Here is a 25,001-nt window from a genome sequence, read left to right as displayed (position 1 = left end):
TAAAATCATCCCCCAAACTGATGCAGGATGTGCCCTCACATCACACATCCACAGAAAACCCACACTGCCAACGTTTCACATTTTGAATCCAGCACAGCAGATGGCATTAACCCAGTAGGGAGCCAAACCTGCAAAATATGGGCAGAAACCTCCTTGGGGTGGGAAATCACCAGCATTGGGAATCCCTAAGAAACCCCAGTTGTGCTTCCTGAGGCACCAAAAAACAGAAGGAGCTGGGAAGGGATTTGACCTGACAATTCAATGAATAGAGTCCTGCAGGTGCTTTCCAGCTCTGACATCCATTTGGAATGTGTCATGCACACAGGAAATTTTATTTGCTAGGGAAAGGTTTTTTACCCAGAAGGAGTTTGGGCACTGGAACAGGCTGCCCAGATCAGAGTCCCAAGCTGGATGGAGCTCAGAAGCATTGGGACAAACCTCTCAGGAACATGATGGGATTTTTGGGGTGTCTTGTGAGGGCCAGGAGCTGTGCTCAATGATCCTTGCAGGCCCTTTTCCACTCAGAATACTCAGGGATTCTATGCACAACTCATATCAAGCCCAAACCTTGTGTAGCAGGCCCATAGCTTGTTATAACACAGGTTAATTTTTCCTTCCCAATCATATCTTCAAAATAATTATGTAAAAGTAAAATAACATTTTTGTAACATTCAATAAAATACACACAATCTCTTTGCAGTTCAGCACCTTACCCCCCCTTTCCTGCCTACTGCACCTTCTTTTTTTCATTTTCCAGGCAGATTTCTTTCCATTTTATGTTTTTTTAGCTGCTGCAGTTGTCAACCAGGCTGTGGTTGCCTTTCTGTCAGCCTTTAGGGACACATCTCAGGATCAGTTTGTCAGCTTGTGCCTGTGACTACCAGGGCTCAGAAACAGCAGCAACAACTGAATAAATAACAGTGAAAAACTTACATTCCCACTCAGGCTGGTAAAAAATTCACAAACGGGAAGGATACCAAAATGCAAGGTTTGGGCTTCAAAGGGTTGAGAAACTCCTGTTTAGATACAGAATAGATCATTTGATCACAGTTTGGGATAACTGCAATTTCTTTAGTTAAGTGGGGTTTTTTAAGAGTACACTCCCAAAAAAAGACTAGAGTAACAATTATAGGCACAAAGAGCTTTCAGCCTCTCATCAGAAAATCACTTATAAAACGAAACCAAGAAGCAGTGATGTAGTTAAACAACAACCCTGCTTCCTGCTGTGCTCACTGTTCTCCCTTCTTTCCTAGATTTTAAGGACAAATTATTTATTGTGAGGCCCTGGCACAGGTTTCCCAGAGGATTTGTGGCTTCCCCATCCCTGGAAGTGTCCAAGGCCAGGCTGGACAGGGCTTGGAGCAACCTGGGATAGTGGAAGGTGTCCCTGCCCATGGCAGGGTTTTTGAAAGAATATGTTCTTTGATGTCACACCCAACCCAAACCATTCCATGATTCCAGGCTGTGGGTTCCAGCTGAGGGTTGGAGAAACCTGGAAGCAGGAGGCTTTTCCCACCAACTCCAGCCCCAGCAGGCAGTTTTATCCTTTCCCCCAGACCCAGCTGGTGGGACACAGAGCACAGTGTGGTTCCTGCAATCTTTAGCAGGAGGAAGTTTCCCCTGTCCCAGTGAGCACGTCCACGAATGAACAAAAGTTTGGAATGCTGCCCACACAGCAGAGATTGACACCCAGGAGAGCAGCCTTTCCTTGGTGCTGACAGATTGCCATTTAACTAGCGAGTACGGAGAGCAAGTGTTCCTGTCCTCAGTCACCACGGAGAGACAAGGTTAACATTCCAAGTGATGGAGTGCAGCGCAGATTTCCCCACGCCACACACCCAGGACTCCACACCACATTTGAAAACACTTTAATTTCAGTGATGGATGCAGGGAGCTCACTTTCCAGGCTGTGAACTCTTAACAGCTCCTCAGTTTAATACATCAGGAAAAGATTTACACCCCCTCACCCAACTCCCATCCACCTGAAGGAAAGAAAAACGTATATTTGGAGGAGACAAAAGAGAAGGGGAGGTATTTTATTATACTAGATGTCTTTTACAAGGGAAGTATTTTCAGCCATCTGCTCTAATTATTCCTCCTGTATTGGCCACCATCTTCATGCAACAATAGAAATAATTATCTCCTCAAGGGCAGAAAAAAAATATTTACAGAAACAAACAAAAGTTGATTATCTTTAGCTCCTAGGGAAAAAAAAGAAACAAGCTACTTCTTAATGAAGGAGCAATTAGGAAGGTGGGTAGAACATCTATAATTAAACCAGACAAATTGGTGCAGGCTCCTCCCTCCTACACATACTTGAAAGGGATGCAAATGCAAGTTATTTGCTACAGTCAGTAGAATTAACAAGGAAAATGCTGCCCAGTGCCTGAAGAAGCTGAACCTGTCTCTTGGCATCATTCCCTGTCTCTCCTGCTTATCACACCTCTAACCCTTTGCCAAATTAACTGGAAAAAGCTCACCACAACTGAAAAGCTATGGAATTTAAATTGGCATGGGGAGGGCTTCCTCTGTATAACAGCATCCCCAAGACAATTACAGGATTCTCATCATCCTGTTCTTTAAGAACAGCCTCTTGCCTGCACTTCATCCCTCAGTGTAAAAGAAAGTAGCTCTTTCTATATAAACCAAACCTAGAGGATTTCTGCAATTGTGTTTTCAATCCCTGCAATGTGTAAGAATTTTGCTCACTGAGAGAATGAAGGTATATCCACAGTTCTGTGGGAAAGATGGAATGGGGCCATCCAAAGAGAACAGAAAATATTTTATACTGTGCGCAAAAAAGTATAAAGCTAAAAAAAAAATTCTCTCTACTAAGAGCAAAGCACAATGCCTCATTTTATGGACAAATACATGGATTTTGGCTTCCAAAAAGAATTTAGTTGAATTTAAGTGTCTGTGCTATGAAATCAATGAATGGCCAGACTGAAGCTGGTCAAGGAACGGCTGATCAGGGAAGTGGTGGGATCATCATCCCTGGAAGTGTTCAGAAAACACATAGATGTGGCACTTGGGGACACAGCTTGGTGGTGGCCCTGGCAGTGCTAGGGGAGTGGTTTGACCTGATGATCTTGGAGATCTTTCCTAGCGTAAATTATTCTATGATTTTTAAGGCTGGATTTCCCACAGTTTCTCCAAGAAGTCTCAGGACAGAAGGTATCACCTAATGCTCATTACAGGTGCAAACACCAACCAGGAAAGAGCTGTAAACCAGCACACTGGGAACACTTCTTTAAGTAAACCCTGCCCATTCCAAAAAGGCCAATTTTCACCAAAAAAATAGAGAAAATATCATTAAAAAAAAAAAAAACAACAAGCCAGAGATTAAGAATTACCAGTATTTGTAGTGCTTCTCTTGCACATCCACCCAGCAATTCCAGAGAAGCTGCCTTCAAATATTTAAGTAGCCTGTACTGAGTTCTTAGGAAATCAGAGTGCCAAAGGAGTCTAGTGGATTCTACAATGTGCTCAGCAACACCATAAAGGACTTTTATCCATGTGCACATCACTACAGTTTTCCAAATTTGCCATTGATTGAGGTATTTCCAAGCTGGATGTGAGGGAGAAGAAAGTAAGAGTGAGAAGAGAACCCCTGGAAAAGTTTGGAATGGAAAATCTACTTCCATCTTCCCAGTGAAAGTACCACATTCACCTTTATCACTTTCCTTTCACGGAATCATGGCATATCCAGAGTTGGAAGGATCCCACAAGGATCATTGAGTCCAACTCCTGACCCTGCTGCTGAGGATGTCCCAAAAATATCCATGGGTAACCTGAGCAGCCACTGGTATCCAAGCTGGGCAACAAAGGTAGAGAGGTAATGGGATCATCTTCTTGTGGTTTGTGAAATAAATGTTTCCAAAAATGGCAGAAATTGTTGTGCTTAAATCACAAATCACTAAGGAAGTAGCCTTAGACACAATCAAAAACCAAACAAACAAATAAAAATAAACAATAACCAAACCAAACAAAAACAAAGAACATAAAAAGAAAGAAAAAAAAAAAAAAAAAAGAAGGCAAGATACCTAGAGAACTATACACTGTGAAAAAATTAATCATTTATCCCCAAGAAGCCTGGAATGATCTGTAGCTATGAATAAACCAAGCATGGAAATGAGCAGAATGCTTCTGAATATACCTGCATGGAGAGGCTGGAACAGGTTTGCAGAGAGAGTAGGAGACCAAGCTCAGTTTTCCCTTATGACTTAGCATTCTTGACATGACAGCCTGGAACATAACCCAACAAACCATTTCCAAGGCCACAATATGATATTTTTATCACTGTCTGCATCATCTTCTGCTGTGTAACTTCACTTTACCCACTACTCCACCTTTACAATGCAGGTGGGATTATCCCACCAGGTCTCTCTTTAATTACTCCCAAAGCATTGATACAGCAAGGATCAGGGCTGGGTTCATGGCTGGACATGTGATGCACTATCCAATATCTTTATTTTAAACTGAGAGTGCTTGTACCCTGAGTTAAAAAGAAATAATTATTTTTCAGTTTTTCTTATTTATTTTCAGCTGTCCTGCAGAAATCCTTCTGACTTCTGCTGAGTTGCACAGGCACAAGAAGGGAAGAATCTGGCTGGGCATGTTCTCTATGGGACTGATGAATGACTCTAGTCTCTCCCAAACTATTAGAGGATAAATCTGTTTACACACAAAAAATTGACCTGGGCTGGTGAGGTGGGACTAGAACCAGGAAACTGGCACGTCCCAGAGGTAAAAATGCATTTGCAGCCAAGAGCATTAGTAACTCAAGACCATAAACAAGCCACAGCATCATTAATTACTCAGACAGGGGCAGCCACAGAAGCAGTGAGAAGACCCAAAAGCCAACTGTAAATAGTTCATCGAGCTGATTAGTTCAGGAAAAAAATGAGTGGGCAGTTTTAGAGGTCAGAGGCCATGGCACAAGTCAGTCTCAAGCCAGTTTGCAACTGGACAATGGCATGAGAAACAGCTTAATTCCTGTTTAAAAAAATCCTAAACAAAACCAGCAAAGCCACTTAAAAAACAACCACAAAAAAAAAGGTTTATTCAGCAGGGGAGTAATCACAGCAATTTTGAAGCACAGAAGGTAAGGCTCCTTGCTCCAGAAGTATTTAATTAAGGACACGGAGGATTAGTTAAATCTAATGGTGCTTTTACAGGAAGGGTACTGAAAAGACATCACTGTTGTCAGGGGGCATATCCCAGGTATAGATGAGCCATCTTTGTACATACAGGCAACAAAACTCACCCAAATTCAATGTGAAATACCAAATAATGCAGGGATATGAACACTATTAATCCACTCCATAATTAAACAAACCATGAGAACTCTGGGAAGGTCCCTGTCTCTTTACCACACTCACATGAGAACAAAGTGCTGTTCTTGGGTCTCTCAGGGTCATGGTGGGAGGAAAAGCCTAAAATCAGAAATCTCAGTTTCAAATATTAAAGAAGACACCCTGGGAAGAAGAGGAACTGTCTTGGAGCACATGAAGAGCCTTGTTTCACAGAATGTGTGTTTTCTTACAACTCCTTGTTAATTCACAGGAATCTTCACAATGTTAATTTACAGCATGATATTCAGAGATTGATTATTTATTACAGTGGAAACTATACTAGTGCAGAGTTTTAAGCCCAACTTGCTGAAAATCCTCAGTGTAAACACATCGAGGAATTCAGTGCTACCTTCCAGTTTAGCTGCAACAGGACTGAGTTTTCCTTTCCATAGCACTGTTAAAGGGCACACATAATCTACACATCTCTCTAAACAAGCCATTTCTCAAACTATGGAGGCTTCTGAGACAAATTATAAACAGCAATTTAATGGTAATGAGAAAATTACAGCACCAAGTTGTTTACACAAGCAGGATAGCCAAGCCTGGTGACTGTGTCAGCCTTTGCACTGTGCAAATATTGTCTCCCAATCGAATGAGCTTGAGTTACACTAACTAATCTTAGAGCAAATATTGCAAATGCAAAGATTAGCTCCACAATTTGCTGACCACCTGCAGGAAAAGTAATCAAATTATGTCCTTATGTGTCAGCAAGGAGGATTTCTGAATGGATGCTATGCTAAATGGGGAGGGAGGAGTGTGGCTCATCCACCCAACAGTGCCAGGGAGAGCTGATGATTTTTTTTTGATCAGGCAGGAAGATAAACAGAATCCCAGAGATGTTTGGGATGGAAGGCACCCTCTGGAGATCATCTAGTCCTACCCCCTGCCAAGGCAGGGTCACCCAGAGCAGGTGACAGAGTATGGTTGCGTTTGAGGGTCCCAGGATGAGGGAAGAGATGAGAATCTTGATTCCATGTTTCAGAAGGCTGATTTATTATATTATGATATTATATTATATACTAAAACTATACTAAAAAGAATAGAGAGAACGGATCCATCAGAAGGTTGGAAAGGAATAGAAAAGAATGATAACAAAATCTTGTGACTGCTCACAGCCTTGACACAGGTGGCTGTCATTGGTCATCAAGTAAAAACAATTTCACATGCTGGGTAAACAATTTTCCAAATCACATTCTAAAGCAACAAAACATGGAGAAGCTGAAGCTTCCCAGCTCCTCAGGAGAAAAGATCCTGGCAAAAGGATTTTTCATAAAATATGTCAGTGACAGCACAGGAACACCTCCAGGTGGGTTTGGAATGTCTCCAGAGAGGGAACTCCACATCCTCCTGAGCAGCTGTTCCAGTGCCCTGACATCCTCAGTGTAAAGTTCTTCCTCAGTTTGAGGTGGAATTCCTTGTGTTTTAGAAGCCCTTGCAAGAGTCCAAAGTCAGCTGTGAAGGTCAGAGCACCAGTGTGAGATCCAGCCTTGGAGTTTCCCACAGTTCCCATGGAAGCATTGGGAATACAGGTGAGTTTATACACAAACCATCTCCACAACAAACCTGGCTTGCAGGGGGTTCAGAGTGATTTACCAGGCAAAGACTGAAAAGTGCATGGAAGAGGGCAAACTGTGTTTGGGCTACAGCTTGGTCTGTCCTATGCATAAAATACAGCAACCAGACAGCAAAACCATACAATCCAAGGACAAATGTTGATTCTGCCTTAATTGCATCCACATCTCCTCAGCCCAAGAGTCAGGGCCATTGATTATTACTGGGCATGACCATCTACCCCAAGTAGGATCTGATGCAGAGCAGCAGCATTTGTAATTATCACTGCATCTCAGGGATGACTGCAGCTGTAATGAGGTGCAAAGGGCTTGGCCAGCAGCAGAGGCACAGTTACTTCTCAAAGGTTCATCATAAAATTGGAAAGGTTTGAGTTGGAAAGGTCCTTAAAGCTCATCCTGTTCCACTCCTTGCCATGGGCAAGGACACCTTCCACCATCCCAAATTGCTCCAAGCCCTGTCCAGCCCAGCCTTGGACACTGTCAGGGATTGAGCACTGACAGATACTCCGGGAAACTTGTGCCAGGACCTCACCATCCTTTAGCAAAGAATTTTTTCACAATATCTAATTTTAAAAAAGCTTCTAGCTTAAGGCAATTACCCCTTGTCCTATTACTCCATGCCCTTGTGAACATTCCTCCCCAGCCCTCCTCTAAGCTTCCTTTAAATCTTGAAGGAATCATTTCCTCTCACGTTGTGTTACAGGGATGCAGGATTTGGGATTCCCAGCAGCCACCAAGAGTTTCCTGCTCCAGCAGAAGTTGTGGCACTGACCAACAGTGCTGGTGTCTGACTTCTGCAATGGAAACAATCCTGCACCTGCCCCTCAGGTAGAGAATCTCACCCTGTTATTTCAGTAATGTGAGCTTGTGGAACAGCTCCTCCCAAGCTGCAAGCTTTCAGAGCCCACTTTCAAACTCGGTGTCCTGTTTAGCTTTAGCACATCAACAACATGCTGCCCTCAGCCTATCTGTGTGCATTATCTGCTGCTCTAATGTACCGTGCACCGAGCCACAGCATCATTACAGGTAAGTGCTCAGGTTTAAATGCAAACATAATTGCATAATGTGGTACAGCCAGGAAGAATAATGCAGGAAATAGAGCCAGCTCCATCTGATAGTGCAATCTGACTGGAACGCCGGCCCTTTGGATCAAACGCGCAGCCCAGATGGGGCAACCAAGAATAAAAGTGCTTTGTGGTATCTTTATTGTCATCATCAAAAACACTTATCTGCCACAAAGGTAAAAAGGTGAAGATGGGACTGCTACAGAAAAGGTCACAGAAGCAACAGGGTATCACTGGGTTATGGGGGCAAGGACTATGCCATACCAGCATCGCCACCTTTGCCCTGTCACTCCAAGCTGAATTTGCCAGTTCCTAATGGGAATCTGAGCACTGAGTGGCATTTACAACACTGGGAACACCCATACCATTTTCCTTCACCAAAGAGTGTCTCTTTAACTGTGATAAATCCAGATAAAACCTCCCACCCTACCCCATAAGGAGCTGCACAAAGTGGGGAGAAAATTCACAACATTAGACGCCTTTGAAATGAGAACCTGTCTGGAGCAGATATGTACACTTTAATACGTTTATTTTATGTAGCTAAAATTAGAACTGATTCTCGATGGAACAGTGCTTCTATCTACTTAATTTTAATTTTTTTCAGTAGTTTGAGCTTACAGTAGCACACGATAGATGATTTCAGGGGTGCAGACAGCCCCACAACAGAAGCCAGAAGGCAGCAGAAGTTAATTTAGTGCACTTTGAACCATTTGCCCTGAATGACAACTCCTCTACTGAAGAGAACATCACACATGTCATGGGACAGCAACTGCTCTTGTCATTTCAGGAGATTTTAGCCCAAACTTCATTCAAATCAGACAAGATGAGAGCCTATCGTGAGAAAGAACCTCCCCATCAACACACTGCCCTGTGAACTGAGAAGCCTTTGAGTTGAAAGCACAAACTGCTGCTGTTTGAGCTGTAAAGAAATCCCTCTGTCTGGAACAGGGCTGTAACAGCTCATCTTTGTTGGGAATACAGATCTCCTGCAATAATAGACTCCACGGCCTTCACTCTCTGCCTCCCACACACACAAACTTGTCTGCCTGTAAATCATTTGGCAGGATATGAAACCAGGGTCCTTCTACCCAAGGATCCCTGCTGGCTCATCCTTACCCCAGTATCTGAATGCATTCAAGTGCTAAAGGATGCAGATGTGTGCTGACTAATATTCCAAGGGTGAAATTTGTTTTGGAGAGAGTTGGATACCAGCCTAATGCACACACAGAAAAGAGGATGTAGGTAAAATTAGAAATGCCACCTGGAGAAACTCACCCAGAATTGTTACCCATGACGCCTGTATTCAAATCCTTCATGTACCTAACCAGAAATTCCCTCCTCCAGACCTGAAATTGAGCACTGGCTTGGGGCCATGCCAGTGGCCAGCATCTGCAGTCCTTTCAGCATGGAAAAAACTCAGTTTCTGCAACACTGTCTGGGCCATCTCAGCTTTGAAGCCACATTTTTAGCTCAGTGGCTCCATTCCCTGACTCACCCCAACAGGGTTCCCAAAAAGCCACTGCAGAACAACACTGACTGCCCAACTTCTTCTGAGCCAATTCATTTCAGGGAATCATGTAATCACAGACTGGTTTGGGCAAGAAAGGGCCTTAAAGAGCATTTAGATCTAACTCTCTGCCAAAGGAAAGGACACCTTTGACTAGACCAGGTTGCTTCAAGTCCCATTCAATCTGGTGTTGAACACTTACAGGGACAGAGTAGCCAAAACTTCTCTAAGAACCTGTGCCAGGGTCTCCTCACCCTCACAGGGAAGGGCTTCTCCCAAATATCTTACCTAAATCTACCACAGAATGGTCTGTGCTGCCTTCCTGTGCCTGTCCTACTGGGTTTACTGGTGAGCTCAGGGAAAACTCCCCTCAATGCTGAATGCAAAAAATTACATCTTCTATCACCAAACATAGGTGAAGGAAGGAAGAAAACTGCAAATAAAGATGAATTTGAGAATGAAAAAGCAAGAAAGTGTGTGTGAAAGAGGGAGCATTGTGACCCCTAAGTGGGTGAAGCTGAGCCTGATCCTTGATCAGAATCCCAGACCCAGAGAAGATGTGTGAAAGCAGGAAAATAAATCAATAAGCAAAACAGCAATCTCTTTCCTCAATTTTATATGAGGAAGTTCAAATTTACCCAGCCCCTCACAAACTGTCTTTGGCTAAAATCACCACTAACAAGCTCTGACATTTGAAATTTAACTGAATATGAGCTAACAGCTCCCAGCCCTCCACCACCCAGGGAGCTGACCAGGAATATTTTGTTTAAGTCATAGACGGGGCTAAACTGAGCTTTATTGAGAAGACCCAGCGTTCAGGGGCAAGTGTTTATGGCACCCACTTCACCTGATGCTTCCCTGCCCTGGCAGTCTGCTTTTCTTCACACAGAGCTCTCAGTCTCCTCCTCTCCTCCCCAGTGCAATTATTTGCTGGTTTTTAGGAGGTCCCCTCACGATCCCTTAATGAAGTCCCTCGCTCTGCAGCAATTCACGAGGACAGATTGGACACGAGGGGCTTCCACTTAGGGAGTGCCATTCAGGGGTGGTACCCAGCATTTAACAGCAGTTGTTAAGCCAGTCTATCACCGAGCTATTACAGGCTCATCACGAAAACAGCTTGCTTTTACTGGCAACCACATCAAATTAACCCTTTCCTTAGAGACGAGGGAAGCCTCGAGTACATTCATCATGCCAAAGAGCTCTTTTTTCACTCCTGCTACAGCAAGTTTTTAAGTTATTAATAAATGCTCTCTGAACTGAAATCTCCCTACTTTAAATATTTTTTTTTCTCTAGCTGTACACCTAGTTCACATTTTAGTCTGTGCTAAATGTAATTATAGCATCAACAGTTACAAAATCAGAAAAAAAAATCTTTTAAAAATCCCTGAACAACAAATATTATTTGTCCTTTCTCTATTCCTCACTCTAAACTCTATGCACAGAACAAATCATGATTCAAGATCATCGTGTCTCCATCACTACCAGCGGTTTGCTACAAGACCTAATTTTCAGGTTTTTGTTATCCTCAGGATTGGTTTTTTTTCCCCCAAAGAAGAAAATCATAACTGTGTTCCTCTCCCTCACATTTTATCCAAGGCTTCTTCTCACTTCTTGTGGGTGGGGTGGGACACCTGATCTGGCCCTCATGGGCCGAGGACAGGCCAGGCACCAGACTCAGAACTTTAGAGCTACACCCATGGCCCAACAACATCAAGAATCCCTTCAATGATCCCACTCTGGCCAAGACTATGCCACTGAAATCTCCCAGATTTCAGTAGAGGGTCCCCCACATGCCCAGTCCTTGCTGGGTGCTGAGCCAGACCCCAGAAATATTTGGGAGGGGTTGTAGGTGAGCCAATGCCTCTGGTACACAGAAAACACCATGTGGAGCATCCAGCCCACAGTGCTGCTCTGGGTGGGACTGGGGAGGGGACATAAGTCAGAGGGTGACAGAGTTCTCTGTTAGTGACAGAAAGCAACATCTTTATCCCAGGTCACACCATATGAAGGACAAGACTGTGGAAGAGGTTTTACAGCAACTTCTGTGAGCCAGAGAGAAGTTTGATAAGAAAATCCATGTTTACCCCAAAATAATTTTCTACCAAGGTCATTGACATAGAAATCAAGCAGGAAAGAAGGACAGATAAGAGAAACCTGCAACTGCCTATTCCAATTAGCACTTTGTCTTTCATGACCAATGAGTAAAGTGAAAACTTATGAGTTTTGTAAGGATGTATAAAAAACACGCATGCTATAATAAAAACTGTTTGAAGCCTTCTGAAAATGGAGTGTGCTGCTTTGTATTGTCTCTGTCTCAACTATGACACAAGACCATCAGATATGTTAAGTCTTGCTCCAATGCAGAACAAGCCTGGGCTAGGTGTGTCTCCAAGTTGCTCAGCCCTTTTCCCATTAAATTCAAGATGGGCAACTGGAGAAGGCACAGGGCTTCCTCCAATTTCACCCAGAGCCCAAGGCTGGACACCCAGAACAGTCACAGGCATTCAAAATTCCACTCCCTTCCCCCAGGGAGACAAAGCCAGGTTGAAGAGGGCTTTGAGACACCCAATCTGGTGGAAGGACCTTTCCAACCCAAACCATTCTGTGACACCAAGTCCTACAGATGGAGAGCCAAAGCCATGGTTCCAAACACAGACAATCCTTCCCCCTCCAAAATGCTGAATTGCTGAAGGAGTCAATTAGAGTTTCTATCATAATTAAACTGAAAAGTGGCAGCAACACTCTGTGCAAGCACCTGGGAGCAAGAGGAGAATACACGAGCCCACAGTCACTCAGGAGCTTCCCCACGCCCTCCTGACCCATATTGGATCCTTCTTTTTGTACAAGAAGGGAAAGATTTGCTTTCTGCTCCTTGGAGCAGCACTTCCAAAATGGTTCTTTTCACTCCAAACCTGTTTCTGTTAAAGCTTGGGAGCAGGGATAAATGGAAGTGGGAAAAGGAAAACAGCTGTCATTAAACTATACAGTGTTCAGTTCTGATTTCACACAGGTTTGTTTAAATGCATATGGAAAAGCTTTGAGGTGCTTTGGATTACAGGGACTGGCATCCCATCCTGGGGATAATGGCATTCCATCCTAGGATATCCTGGGGATAGCTTCCAATGCACCTCTCAGTGCAGCTCTATGAGTGGTGGCTTTCCTTCTCCTGGAAAGCCACTTACAGTTCAGGAAGTAATCTCCTCAGAGACATTAGAATGATGGTGAGATTTAAAATAAAAAGAAGAGGCTTTTCACAATGTGGGGGGGGGGAAGAGAAAGTTACAGTTCAGTCTTCCATTTTTCATCTGACATCAGAAGAGGAAACAGTTAAACCTCAAATCAGGAAGCAAAAAGTTAAAGGAAAATAAAACACCACAAGCCCAACTCCTAAATTTCCCATTGCAGCCCAAGACTGAACCCATTAAAAGGAAGGGGGGGGGGAAGAAAAATAAAAGAAGAAAGAATTAAAAAAAAAAAAAGGAAAACAGAGAAGAGAAGCAATTTTGCTTATCCTTTTCTCACACACCTAGCAGCCCCTTTTTTCCTATTATTTATTTATTTATTTATTTATCTTCCCCTTCCAGAGCAAGGCCCTTATTTTCTCATTTAGTCCAACAGAGATTGTCCTCCCGGAGTGACCTTTTTTTTTTATTTCTCTCTCTCTCTCTCTCTCTCCTCCTTTCCTTCTTCCTCCCCCCCTCCTCCCTGCTGCCTCCAGGCCATTGCCCTCGTGCCAGTAACTAGATAACACACTCTATCAGAGATTTTTTAAAAAATCATTGCAAAGGCACTGGGGCTGATAGTGGCATCAATCCTTGCCTGACACAGGCTCGGGTCAACCATTTATCTCTTCACATTGCCTGTGGTTACTGGGGAGCCCATCTTGGTTCTCTGCAACTTAACAGCCTTGCAGATGGTACCTCTCTGCTCCAGCAGCCTCCACACCCCAAGACTGGGTTTGTGGGGTTTTTTTAATTAGGTTTTGGTTTTTTAATGGACTGTTCAACTTCTTTTCTGTGAGAGTCTGGTGAGTTTTATTGCACTCCTCACCTCCTTCTGAAAATAACACTGTGACCAAGATATCAAGTTAAGAAAACTTGGAGATGAAAGGGTGGGCTTGCTGGGCTGTTAAAAGTGGATATTTATGAAAATTCACACAAAATAACGTAGAAGATTTCATCTAGTCCAACTCCTGATGTCCCATCCTGTGTGACATGGCTATTTTTGGCTGATTGCACTGCCAAAGGACCCAGCAAATCTACTCACAGCCCACGACAACATAAAGTCAGGTTCTATCAGGATACTTGCTAATAAATCCAATGAAACTATTCCCAAGCCTCAGCAAGCTGTGATCCCCATGGCCAGATAAAGGGTTCTGGGTTTGCACTCTCCAAATGGATACACAGGAATTAAATATCTATTGCACCATAATTCTTCTTCAAGTGGAAAAGACAATAAAACAGAACAGTGGTTTCATTAGCCCACTGCAAACAAAATCCATATCAAACTGGAATCTGCTCTGTTCTTTCCTCATTCCTGGCAGTGTTCAAGTCCAGGCTGGATGGGGCTTGGAGCAGCCTGGTTTAGTGGAAGGTGCCTCTGCCCATGGCAGGGGGATTTGGACTAGATGATGTTTTTAAGATGCTTTCCAACCCAAACCTTTCTGTGACTCTAAGATCCCTGCCTAACTACCCTCAGCCTGCTGTGGTGGTTTTCCTCATGGACTGTCAAATATGAGCCCTTCATCCCCAAAAATGCACCCATCAAACATCCACACAACATGAGGACAGCTCTAAAATGAGAGTAAAAGAGAAGAGTCATTTCCCATCACTTTTAACCCTCACAGATAGAAAACATGCTCAAGAGCTGTCCCTGCCCATGGCAGGGGGCTGGAATGAGAGGATCTTTAATGCCCCTTCCAACCCAAACCAGTCTGTGACCTTGCATCAGTCCTGCTGTGAGTAATAAAGTAACAGTCCTTTATGCCCAGAGTGCCCTGGGCTTCCAGGGACCCTTCCATGCCCCCTGAAAGCTGCCCAGGTTTTGCCACCTTTGTAAACTACCCAATTTCACCACCAGTTGAAACCATTTCATTGCTTCCCTCACTTCCAAATACTTTGGATGGTAAGCAGGAGAAAAAAGCTAAACAAGGAAGGAAATGAATTATTCTAAGATCTGCTGAGGAATCCAAGGGATTTGAAGATCTAGTCCTGATTTTATTAAGTGAAAGCTGAACAGAAAGGGTTTCTGAGGTGACTGTACACATATCAGACACAGATTTGTGGGGGTTTATATTTTTTTCTTTCACAAGAAGTGAACAAAGCATTTATCCCTGTATCAGTCACCAAGCTAAGAATTCACAGATTCTCAACATTCTAAGCCACCCCTTAAATCTCAAGACCTGTTAAAAACAAACTCAAGTCAGCGCAGCACACCCAGGCAGAGCCATAATCCAGCATGGCATTTTTATCTGGCAAGTTATTTTTTATTAACCTCCTACCCCTCAACAGGGACCCCTTGAGGGTTGGGTTGCAGGGAATTCACTGGGATACCAGTTCAGCTTCCCTAGGGCTGACTTAATATGTGGCATCGGCCCTCTGCCAAATATTCCATCAGCCATGCGGGCCAGCAGAGGAGGGGGAGTGGGAGCAGGGAAGAGCTGCTCCAGCAGCATGTTTGCATCATGATTAGGTCTGGTCCAGCGATCTGGAATAATAATGGGAAGGCTCACTAAGCATAATGGGTTCAGAGCCATCCCAGACTGGTCAAACCCTCCCACGAGCATCCTCTCCTTGTGTTTTTGGGGTGTTTTGCACATCTCATCAGTGTCTCACCAGAGCTGACGTCTCATTATGCAGCCAAGGTGGAAGTGGACAGGTACTGAGTGAGCATTAGAACTTTTCTTTTCCCTTTTATTATTTAATTCATGTCTTCCCATTATCCAGTGCATTCTTGAAGCTGTGAACTAATTAAGTCCTGTGGGATATACAATCAGTGCTGGGGTTTTTTTTTGCCCTCCCTCTCTTTTCAGTAGGCTAAATTGCATTATATACTGGAATAAAAATAATTGTGCAACTCTTCTTAGATAATAACTGAGCAAGTTACAAACACTAATGATGCTGAATGCAACAGTGGGGCAGAGGCCTGCTGCTTATTTCTTGTGACCTAATTAAGTCATACAGGGCAAAATACTTCAAACACAAAGTGAGGCAAGAGCTTAAATCAGTTTCTAATGAAAATCATAAAAATTATTCTCTGGGGAGGTCGTGGGACACAGACCAGACATCATGAAAACCCAAATTGAACTGAAATTTCATTAAGTCTGCTGTGAAAATCACAGATCTCCTGGTAGCCCCTTGAAACTCCCATGAAATTCTGGGAGTCCTCTAGATTCATATCTGAGCCCATCCCTGACTGTAACCATGCACCCAATGTTTCTGGAGGGTTTTTCCAACATTTAGGATTCTATGATTCATGCAAGCAACAGCTCAGAGACCAAAGTTGAAAGGACAAAAATTGAGCTGTGGATTTTGCAGCACCTACCAGAAAATGCAGTTGTTTAAATAATACAACTGGTGAAAAAATACCCTAAAAACTGTGTCATAGAATAATGGGCATATCATAGAATATCCTGAGTTTCTAGAAACCCACAAGGATCATCAGGGGCAGCTCCTGGCTCTGCAGAGAACAACCATAAGAACCCTAATCTGCGCCTAAGAATGTTGTCCAAATATTGCTTGAACTCTGGCAGGTTTGGTGGTGTCACCATTTGTATTCTCAGGCTCAAGTTCCCAGAACCAATATTTTACATTTTTATTTCTTTATTTATTATTCTCTGCTCTCAAGCAAGGCTGTTCTCTCTTGTTGCCAGTGCCCATTCATTCTGTGCCATAAGCCTCTCTACATTTTCACTTCCAATGCCATCCTGGAGCTAATTCTGCTCCACCATCATCACCAAATCACCTCTGAGCCAACCCTCCCACAGCACCCAAGAACTGGGCTGAGCTCTTGGCCTGAGCACCACTGAACAGTGTACCTGTGCTGAGAACAGGATAATCATGCCCCTTTTTTTATGGAATGCTTTGAGATCCTTGCATGAGCATGCAAGAGAAGTGCCAGATGTTATTATAAAGAGATGCAGCCCCATTACTTGTACACAGAGTTGTGCTGCCTGCTAATAGCACCATTATCCTAAGGCACGTGGTGCTATTAATGCATTTCACTGCTTAGTGCTGAACCTGGGGACCATTTTTTCCACTGGAAAGGTAAGGCCAGTTCCCATGACATGATTTAAACCTCCACAGTGAAGCATGCACGCGCTGCACCAGGTCGTAAATCTTAACGGGATGCTGTCAGCCAGAAAGGGACCAAAATTGAAGCCATTTATCTGAACTCCCCACCCATCCACCTCTGCTCACCCAAGCCAGTTTTGGGAAGAGGGATAAAATGATTCTGAATGCCCACTGGGTTCATTAAGCAGCAGCAAATCCCAGATCTGAAGTGCTGCTGTTTTCATCCTGCTCTGAATGAATTTGTTCATTCAGGACACTTAGGACTTCCTTGGTTTTCCCTACTCTGAGCAGAAAAACCACAGCAGGAGCAAACCTCACAGCTTCCTCCTCTTCTTGCTCCCACCTGAGCCACAAGACAAGCTGTCATCCTGCCATTACTGAGGCTGCAGGAGCTGTGACACAGCCCAGATCAGAGACAGCAGAGGGGAATATCCCTCTGTTCTGCCCAGGCTCTGGGACTCTAGAGATGCCCTTATCCCATTTGGAAATGAAAATAGGAATGTAAGGAGGAGTTGCCATTTGGTCTCATGCTTGCCTGGGCACTTCCCTTCACTCCTGCAGTCACCAACCAGCAATTTTTGATGGTTGTATTTCTCCTTATCTAGGCATGGTTTAGGTACCATAATTAACAAGGCTGATGAGCAAATGAACTTTAATAAGTAACATTCTACATCTGACATTCCTTCACAGACCAAGGCCAGGCTTAACAGAAGTAAGGAATTGCAATTTAGGATACTCCACTGCAATAGTAATATTCATGTAAGGTAGATATGCAAATATTCAGAGACTCTTAAATATAAAATAGATCAGATATATAAAATTAAATACAGAATTCAACATTAGAAATGCACAAAAATTACTCTGCCAGGACAATGCAGCTACTTTTTGGGATGGCAAAGTAAGTGTAAAGTCCTTAAACACAGGAAATCTCTTTGCAGATAGAGTTTAAAATTAATATGGTAGCTTTAACATTGATGCTGAGAAAATTAACTTTATTTTCCTAAACTGTGCTAAAAGACTGTGTGAAATTAAAAATAGCATTTGGTTTGTATCCTGAGTCAGGTGTGTTAACTATCCCCACTCACACATTCCCATATTCAGGAGGTCTCCACCACATCTCAGGAGCTGCTCCATTAGGAAAGGAGAATGAAGAAGGGACATTTGGCATTCAACAAATATCCAACCCCTCTAAATTTCTTCTTACAGGTGGCTAAACGCCCCCTCTGCAAAATTGTGAGGACTCTAACAGAACATTTCAGGTTAGCAATGACATTTTTACGTATCAAGGCTTAAAATTTATGCTGGTTCAGGATTATAACTTTTTTGTCATGAACTCTTGGTATATGTGTTCTTTTCTTGCAATACCCACAGATAGCACTGTCCCATTTTCTTTCAGCTACTGAAAAGCAGCAAAAATCAAATATAACCAAGGCTGCACTGAATGCTAAGTTTCTGCCAGAGAGCTAAAACTGTACCTCATGGCTAAGATTCCTGCTCAACAGAAAATAACACTTTTATAAGAAAATTGAATTTATATTAAAAAAAGAGAGAGTGTTAAAAAATACATAGATTGCTCAGAAAATAAGGTAAAGCTCATTTATGTCTCATAAAATCCATGATTAGCCATAGTTAACCATTAATTCAGCTGTGCTGCATTAGAACTGCTATTCAAAGTTGGAAAGCATTTAATATTATATATTGCTGCTGCTCAGCCTAAATTGTTTTTTTTCTTGCCCCCCTTTAAATGTACACAATATTACAAATTTAATTTTAAGCTGTTTGAATCAGTCTGTAAAAAAGATTTGATTATACCTGAGTGTTCTGGCCCCAGTTTTTCCATATCTCAGTAATCTTGGCAGTAATTGGCTGATTAGCTCCCTCACACTCCATCTCTGCCTCAGTTTCCATGGTAATGTTACAGGAGCTATTATAGATGAGAACTTCATCTCTTTCCACTTTAGGGCTGAAACGAGAAGGGAGGTTAAATGGGGTGTCATCAATCTTAATGAAATGCAATTATTTTTACTCTTATTAATCATTGAAAGCCATTAGCTTGTGGCAACTCCTGGCCACCATTTGTCAAACTTTGCAAATTTCGGTAATTTTGTTTCCATTCTTTTATTGTTTATTTGTTTTTCCCCCCTTTATCTGCACACACTCAGGATGAAAACACATGCAGTAAATATCTCTCAGTGATGCTTTTCTCCTTCCCCAAACCATCACAAACGAATGCCAGTCTAGACCAAGGCAGGCAGATAAGTGCAGACAACAGGGAGGGAATCAGTGTTGGGAGCAAAGATGGACTCCTACAAGGAGTAGGGTTGGTTTGTGTCTCCCCCCTCCCCATCTTACTCACACTTAGCAATGGGGAATGAATAACTTGCAACTCCCCTAGGGCAAGGGGAGAAATTGGAAAAACCACACAACTGGCTAACTGGTCCCTAATTCCAACTGTGAAAAAATGAGCTCATTTAGGGGTTCCAATTCCTGCTACCCAGCTGATTGCAATGATGCTTTGTTGCTAACATTGGAACATTAACTTAGTAAATTAATTAAACTTACTTAACAGCCCAGACTAAGCAGATTCGATATATGTGCCAGTTATACCAGCAGACATTTGCTCTAAAGCCTCCCCTTGCACAGGGGGAAGAAGAAATAGAAAATGTGGTGGGAGAGAAACATTTTTTTCCCTTGGTTTTGCTGCTGACAGTTGCTGATTTTGGTAGTGTTTCATTGTGGGGAGCTATAGGATTCAACATATAGTTTAGTGGTGAGCAAAGTGTAGTGCAGGGTTAATGGCTGGACTTGATGATCCCAGAGGTCTTTTCCAACCTAATTCTGTGACTCTTGGCCATTGCTACTTCTTCCTTTCCTCCCCACCCCACCATCAGATACACAGGCAAGTTGTAGGAAGGTGAGGAGAAAGGAGGGGAGTTACAGCAACACCAATACAACAACCAGCAATACAGAAATTACTGTAATTACTGTAATTAAAGCCAAAAATGGCTCTTCTGAATAGCTAAGAAAGGAAAGAGTTCACAGTGTGAACTCAACAAAACAGAGGATCAAGATTTTAAGAGACCTTCAGGTTCCTGAAAATCCCATATAACAACATTTTCTGGGATTAGAACCCCAGAGTGGTTTGGACTGGAAGGACTTTAAAGTTCCATCCCCCTGGATGGGAGGTGGGAGGTGGTCAGGGGCACCTTCCACCTTCCACCTCCCACCCAGCCTGGCCTTGGACACTTCCAGGGATCCAGGGGCAGCCACAGCTTCTCTGGGCAGCCTGTTCCAGGGCCTCCCCACCCTCAAAGGGAAGAATTCTCTCATAATAACTCTCAAAAATCTACTTTCTGTCAGTTTGATGCCATTCCCCTGTTGCTCCAGGCCCTTGTCCAAAGTCCCTCTCCAAATCTCATGGAGTCCCTTTAGGCATTGAAAGGTGTTCCAAGTTCTCCCTGCAGCCTCCTCTTCTCCAGGCTGAGCAATCCAAGTTTTCCCAGCCTTTCCTCACAGCAGAGCTGCTCCACCCCTCTGATCATCATCCTGCTTCCTCTGGACTCTCTCCAACCTCTCCAAACCCCTCCTGTGCTGGGGACCCCAAAGCTGGACACTGTTCCAGATGGGGCTTCATGAGAGAGGAGTAGAGGGGGTGAAGCACCTCCTTTGCCAAAAGCTATCCCAAAATTGACCCAATTAGAAAACCAGGACTCAGAGCTTTATTGGGAGGGTGATGATCAGAGTGGTTTGATGACCCTGGAGATTTAAAACTTCCCTGCTGGATGCAGCAGCTCACTCTGCAAACAAAGCCTTGCTCTGACCTGCATTTAGGGGCTGTTTGTTTTGGTGCCCTTATTCAGGGTTAAAGTGGTAAAGGAATCAGCCACATTAGAAATCACAACAATACTGGAAAAAAAATTTTAAAAAATTAAAAAAGCCTTTGAACCCTTTTAACAGCAAATTTTTATTTTTATTTTTATGTTTAAATAAACTTTTCCTTCTTTTGTGTCAATAATCAAAAGCCAGCCTTGGGGAGCTATGCTTGCTTTTGATAGCAACACTTTGAGAATTGATCTTGTCCTATACAATAATTCAGTAGATTGGGCTACTATCTTTCAAAACTACAAAGTACTTTTTAAAGCTCAAAAAAAACCAAAGTGGTAAAGGAATCAGCCACATTAGAAATCACAACAATACTGAAAAAAAAAAAATAAAAAATTAAAAAAGCCTTTGAACCCTTTTAACAGCAAATTTTTATTTTTATATTTAAATAAACTTTTCCCTCTGTTGTATCAATAATCAAAAGCCAGTCTTGGGGAGCTGTGTTTGCTTTTGATAGCAACATTTTGAGAATTGATATTGCTGTACACAATAATTCAGTGGACTGGGCTATTTTTCAAGACTACAAAGTACTTTTTAAAGCTCCAAGAAAAAACTGCGTCTTTTAGATAACCAACAGTTTTAAAGGCAGAAGGGGGTGGTGGTCAGCTGGATGCAGAGCATGGACACAATTTCCCAAACATTCAAATCTATACAAGGACCTTTGAGTGGTTTTCACAGGTTTTTTGCAAAAAATAAATACACTTTGTTAATAAGAAAAGCAAAGTGTATTTATTTTTTTGTCCTCATGCAAGCACATTCTGAAACACTCTTAACAAATTGCAATGTTTAAAGGAAATGCAAGAAAAGGAGTGAATTATTAAATGGAATTCAGGAATGTACCTTGATACAAGTGTTGTTAATGGCAAAACTTACAACTCGTTTAAGGAATATGCTTTTGCCATTATGAGCTGATAAAGGATGGGCTGTGGTACTGACTACATAAAGAAAATATTTATTTAAACCATTGAAAAACATTGTTCAAATGGCTGCCCCAATCTTGGAAGTGTCCAAGCCCAGGTTGGATGAGACTTGGAGCAACCTGGGATAGTGGAAGGTGTCCCTGACCATGGCAGGGATGGAATGAGATGAGATTTAAGGTCCTTTCAAACCCAAACTATTCTGTGATTCTATAAAATTAGTAAGAAAAACAGGAGAAAGTCAGTGTGCACTTAAATCAGGAATTACTTCAGTTGTTTTTTCTCCATCCTGGGACAAATGTCTTAATCTTGAGCATTTGCACAGAACTAAAATTCATATATATTTATTATTATTTACTATTATTAATTAAAACAATCAGTATGTATAATTTCAGGAATCTCCAAATAATTATTTTCTCGTAGAAACATTTAAATTTTTTAAGATTTTCCTACAAATTCCATTAATACTTTAAAATTAAATATTTTTCTGAACTGAAATGTGGAAAACAGTTTTCAGAAATTCTGAAATAAGTTAATTTGTATGATGCAAAACTCTCAATTTTTTCCTTCTATTTCTTCTAAGATTTCTCAAATCAGGAAACTTCTTTGAAAACAAAAAAATTACTAGCCCCTACTTCCCTTTAGCAAGAAATAAACTTCTCTTTAAATTAGAAATAAACTCACTAGAAAAAAAATATCAGCCCAAGTTTTAATTTTCAAATAAAAGATAAGCGTGAGCACAATAGGGTGAAAAGTTAAGACCATAAGAAAGAGGTTGAAGAAGTGGGAAAAATGGAAAAATAGTAGGCAAAAAAAGTTGATTGATCTGATTCAGAAATGTGTCCCTGGTAGGATTCCCAGGAGGAATAATAAAACCTGTCTCTGGAGCATTCACAGTGAAATTAGACTAAAAATCACAGTGAAAACAATAAGCAAACAGTCAGGAAAAGGACTTTGTGACTTTCTCCACAGTGGCAGCCCAAATCAAGAAAAGGAGAAAGAAAAAAAGTTGTCATATGATACTATTATTATTATTATTATTATTATTATTATTATTATTATTATTATATTGAAGATTTTTTTTTTTGTTATTGATATTGTTATTATTATTATTATATTGAAGATGCATTTTTTTTATCAATGAAGAGCTGATCCCAATTTTGATATCCAGGGAAAAAGAAGCAAAAAAGAAACACATGAGGGATTGTCCTGTCCCTCTCAAGTTGGTTTGTTCTCTGCATTGGCATTACACTGATGTGAGAAAAAGCAAAGCAAAGTGCAACCAGACAAGGCAAAGCTCCTGGAGTTTCTTGATTTGAAACAAGTCATTCTGGGAGCAGTAGAACTGATTAAATTATTTAAATTTGGGGTTTTTTCCCCCCTTCTAATTCTTATTTTTGTTTTCTTCAAAAGATCTGACCTCCCATCTCCTGGGGTGTTACAGGGTATTACCAATGCACAGGGTGGCTTTGGACACTTGGCCAGTTGTACAGATCAGGGCAGAATTCTGCCCTCTGTCTCCTCAGCAGGAAAATAATTTCTTTCTGCCTAACACTGATTTTATCAAAACTGGGAAGAATTTTCTTTAAAATTCCAGGCCTAATGACATCTAGATCAAATTTTAAAAAATGGTGAGGAAGAAGTGACAGACTTACAGAGAGGGTGTTGCAACTGTGTAAACTTTTTTTTTATTAATTTTAGTAGAAAACTTTTATTTTTATATTTTTGAACGAGTTAAAAAATTGTGGAATTCATGTCTTGCTATTTTTGGACAGTAAATTCCAGTTGGGATTTTTTTCCCCCCTCAATTCAGGGTATCCAGAGCTACCTCTGGTGAATCAACCCCAGGTATGACGCAAGATCAGGTCAGGATGAGGAACAAATCTCTGCAACTTCACTGAAATGCCTGGACCGTGGCAAGATGCAGCAGCCAGAAGTTTGTTCATGTACAGCAGATCATGGACAGCGAATTACAATGCTGTCCTAATTCTCTATTTACTAAATAACTTCTGGAAAGTTTTGTTCAACTTGTTCCAGTATCTAAAGAGGAGTTACGAGAAGCCTGGAGAGAAACTTTTCACAAGGGCAGGGAGTGATAGGACAAGGGGGAGTGGCTCCAAATTGGAGGAGGGGAGATTTGGATTAGAGATTAGGTAGAAATTCCACCCTGTGAGGGTGGGCAGGGCCTGGCACAGGCTGCCCAGAGAAGCTGTGGCTGCCCCTGGATCCCTGGGAGTGTTTAAGGTTAGGGTGGAAAGGGCTTGGAGCAACCTGGGATAGTGGAAGGGGCCCCTGCTCATGGGGTTGGAACAATATAACCTTTGAGGTCCCTTCCAAACCAAATCTTTAATCATTCACCTGTTTATTCCTTAACTCAGACATCTCTAGAAGTAAGTGCTCTTCAAGAATAAATCCTCACTGCTCCATCAAAGACAACAGTTCCAAGTTATACTCCTGGACAGCTTGGCCCCAGATTTGGAAAGCATAAGCACCCTTGCACACCCTGCTGAATTTACTCCGTGACTCTTTACTCATGAAAGTGCTTAGAGAAAGGCAGAGGGAGGAAAAAAAGAAGGGAAAAAAAAAAAAAAGCAGAAGGGAAAAAAAAAGGAAAAAAACAACAGAAAAAAAGAAGACTTCTGCTTTTCATAATGCCTAATCTTTTTTCCCATTGGCATCCACCAGATGTTGCTTTGGATCAGAAGATAAATATTAAAACCTAAGAAGGAATAAAGCAGGCTGTTTACGAGATGGATTTTCTGATGTCTCTCAAACACTTTTAAAAGGCAGGAGGGAAGGAGGGGGAACTGGAGATGCTTTGATAGGCACAGAGAATGAATTCCACTACCCAGCAGAGCTCTCTAGTGGTCTCAAGGCTAAACAGCTCTATTGCCATCAATGTGAGAATTAAGAATTTGTTCCTTCAGTCCATCATTTGGAACAGCTCTGAAAAAGGTGGAAAACCGTTGGCGGGGATTCAATTTTTGGATGGACCCACCGGGCTGATGGAGAGACACGGCACTAACCTGGCAAGGAGTCCAGCAAAATGCCCCTGGGGCGGGGTGTCCCCACAGGTGTAGAAGTAGGACACAGATCCTCTCTGCTGGGAGGTGCCCACCAGGACTCGGATGTCACACTCAACGAAGGTGGCTCTGTCCTCTTGGCAGCTGGCAGAAGAATGTGTCAAACCACAGAGAAAGGCCAAAGAGGCTGCAAAACAGGAGAGGAAAAAAAACCCAAAGCAGCCTAAACACCACTGACATTGGGCACGTTTTATCTACTGAGAGGTGTCATTGCAGGAGATATCCCTGACCATGGAACTAAAGTAACGTTATGTCCTTTCCAGCCCAAGCCATTCCGTGATCCTTTGGCTCCTGATGTGCACCCAGCCTCTCTTTAGCTGCATCCTTTTCA

At 42.3% G+C, this 25,001-nt stretch overlaps 1 protein-coding gene across 1 annotated transcript in view; it reads right to left on the bottom strand.

Moving 5' to 3' along the window:
• The window catches only part of PKHD1 (PKHD1 ciliary IPT domain containing fibrocystin/polyductin), a 239,336-nt gene that overhangs the window by 165,273 nt on the left and 49,062 nt on the right, over positions 1 to 25,001 (bottom strand). Inside the window, exons 33-34 of the mRNA XM_039696008.1 lie at positions 24,614 to 24,797; positions 18,601 to 18,751 (exon numbers count right to left, since the gene is read on the bottom strand). Of these exons, the coding sequence (XP_039551942.1) occupies positions 18,601 to 18,751; positions 24,614 to 24,797 (335 nt within the window). The remainder of the gene's footprint in view (positions 1 to 18,600; positions 18,752 to 24,613; positions 24,798 to 25,001) is intronic.

The sequence above is a fragment of the Passer montanus genome, unplaced genomic scaffold, assembly GCF_014805655.1.
Source record: "Passer montanus isolate IOZ18808 unplaced genomic scaffold, ASM1480565v1 scaffold94, whole genome shotgun sequence".
NCBI lineage: Eukaryota > Metazoa > Chordata > Aves > Passeriformes > Passeridae > Passer > Passer montanus.
Note: the sequence above shows the minus strand (reverse complement) of the source record. Positions and strands in the feature narration are given on the sequence as shown.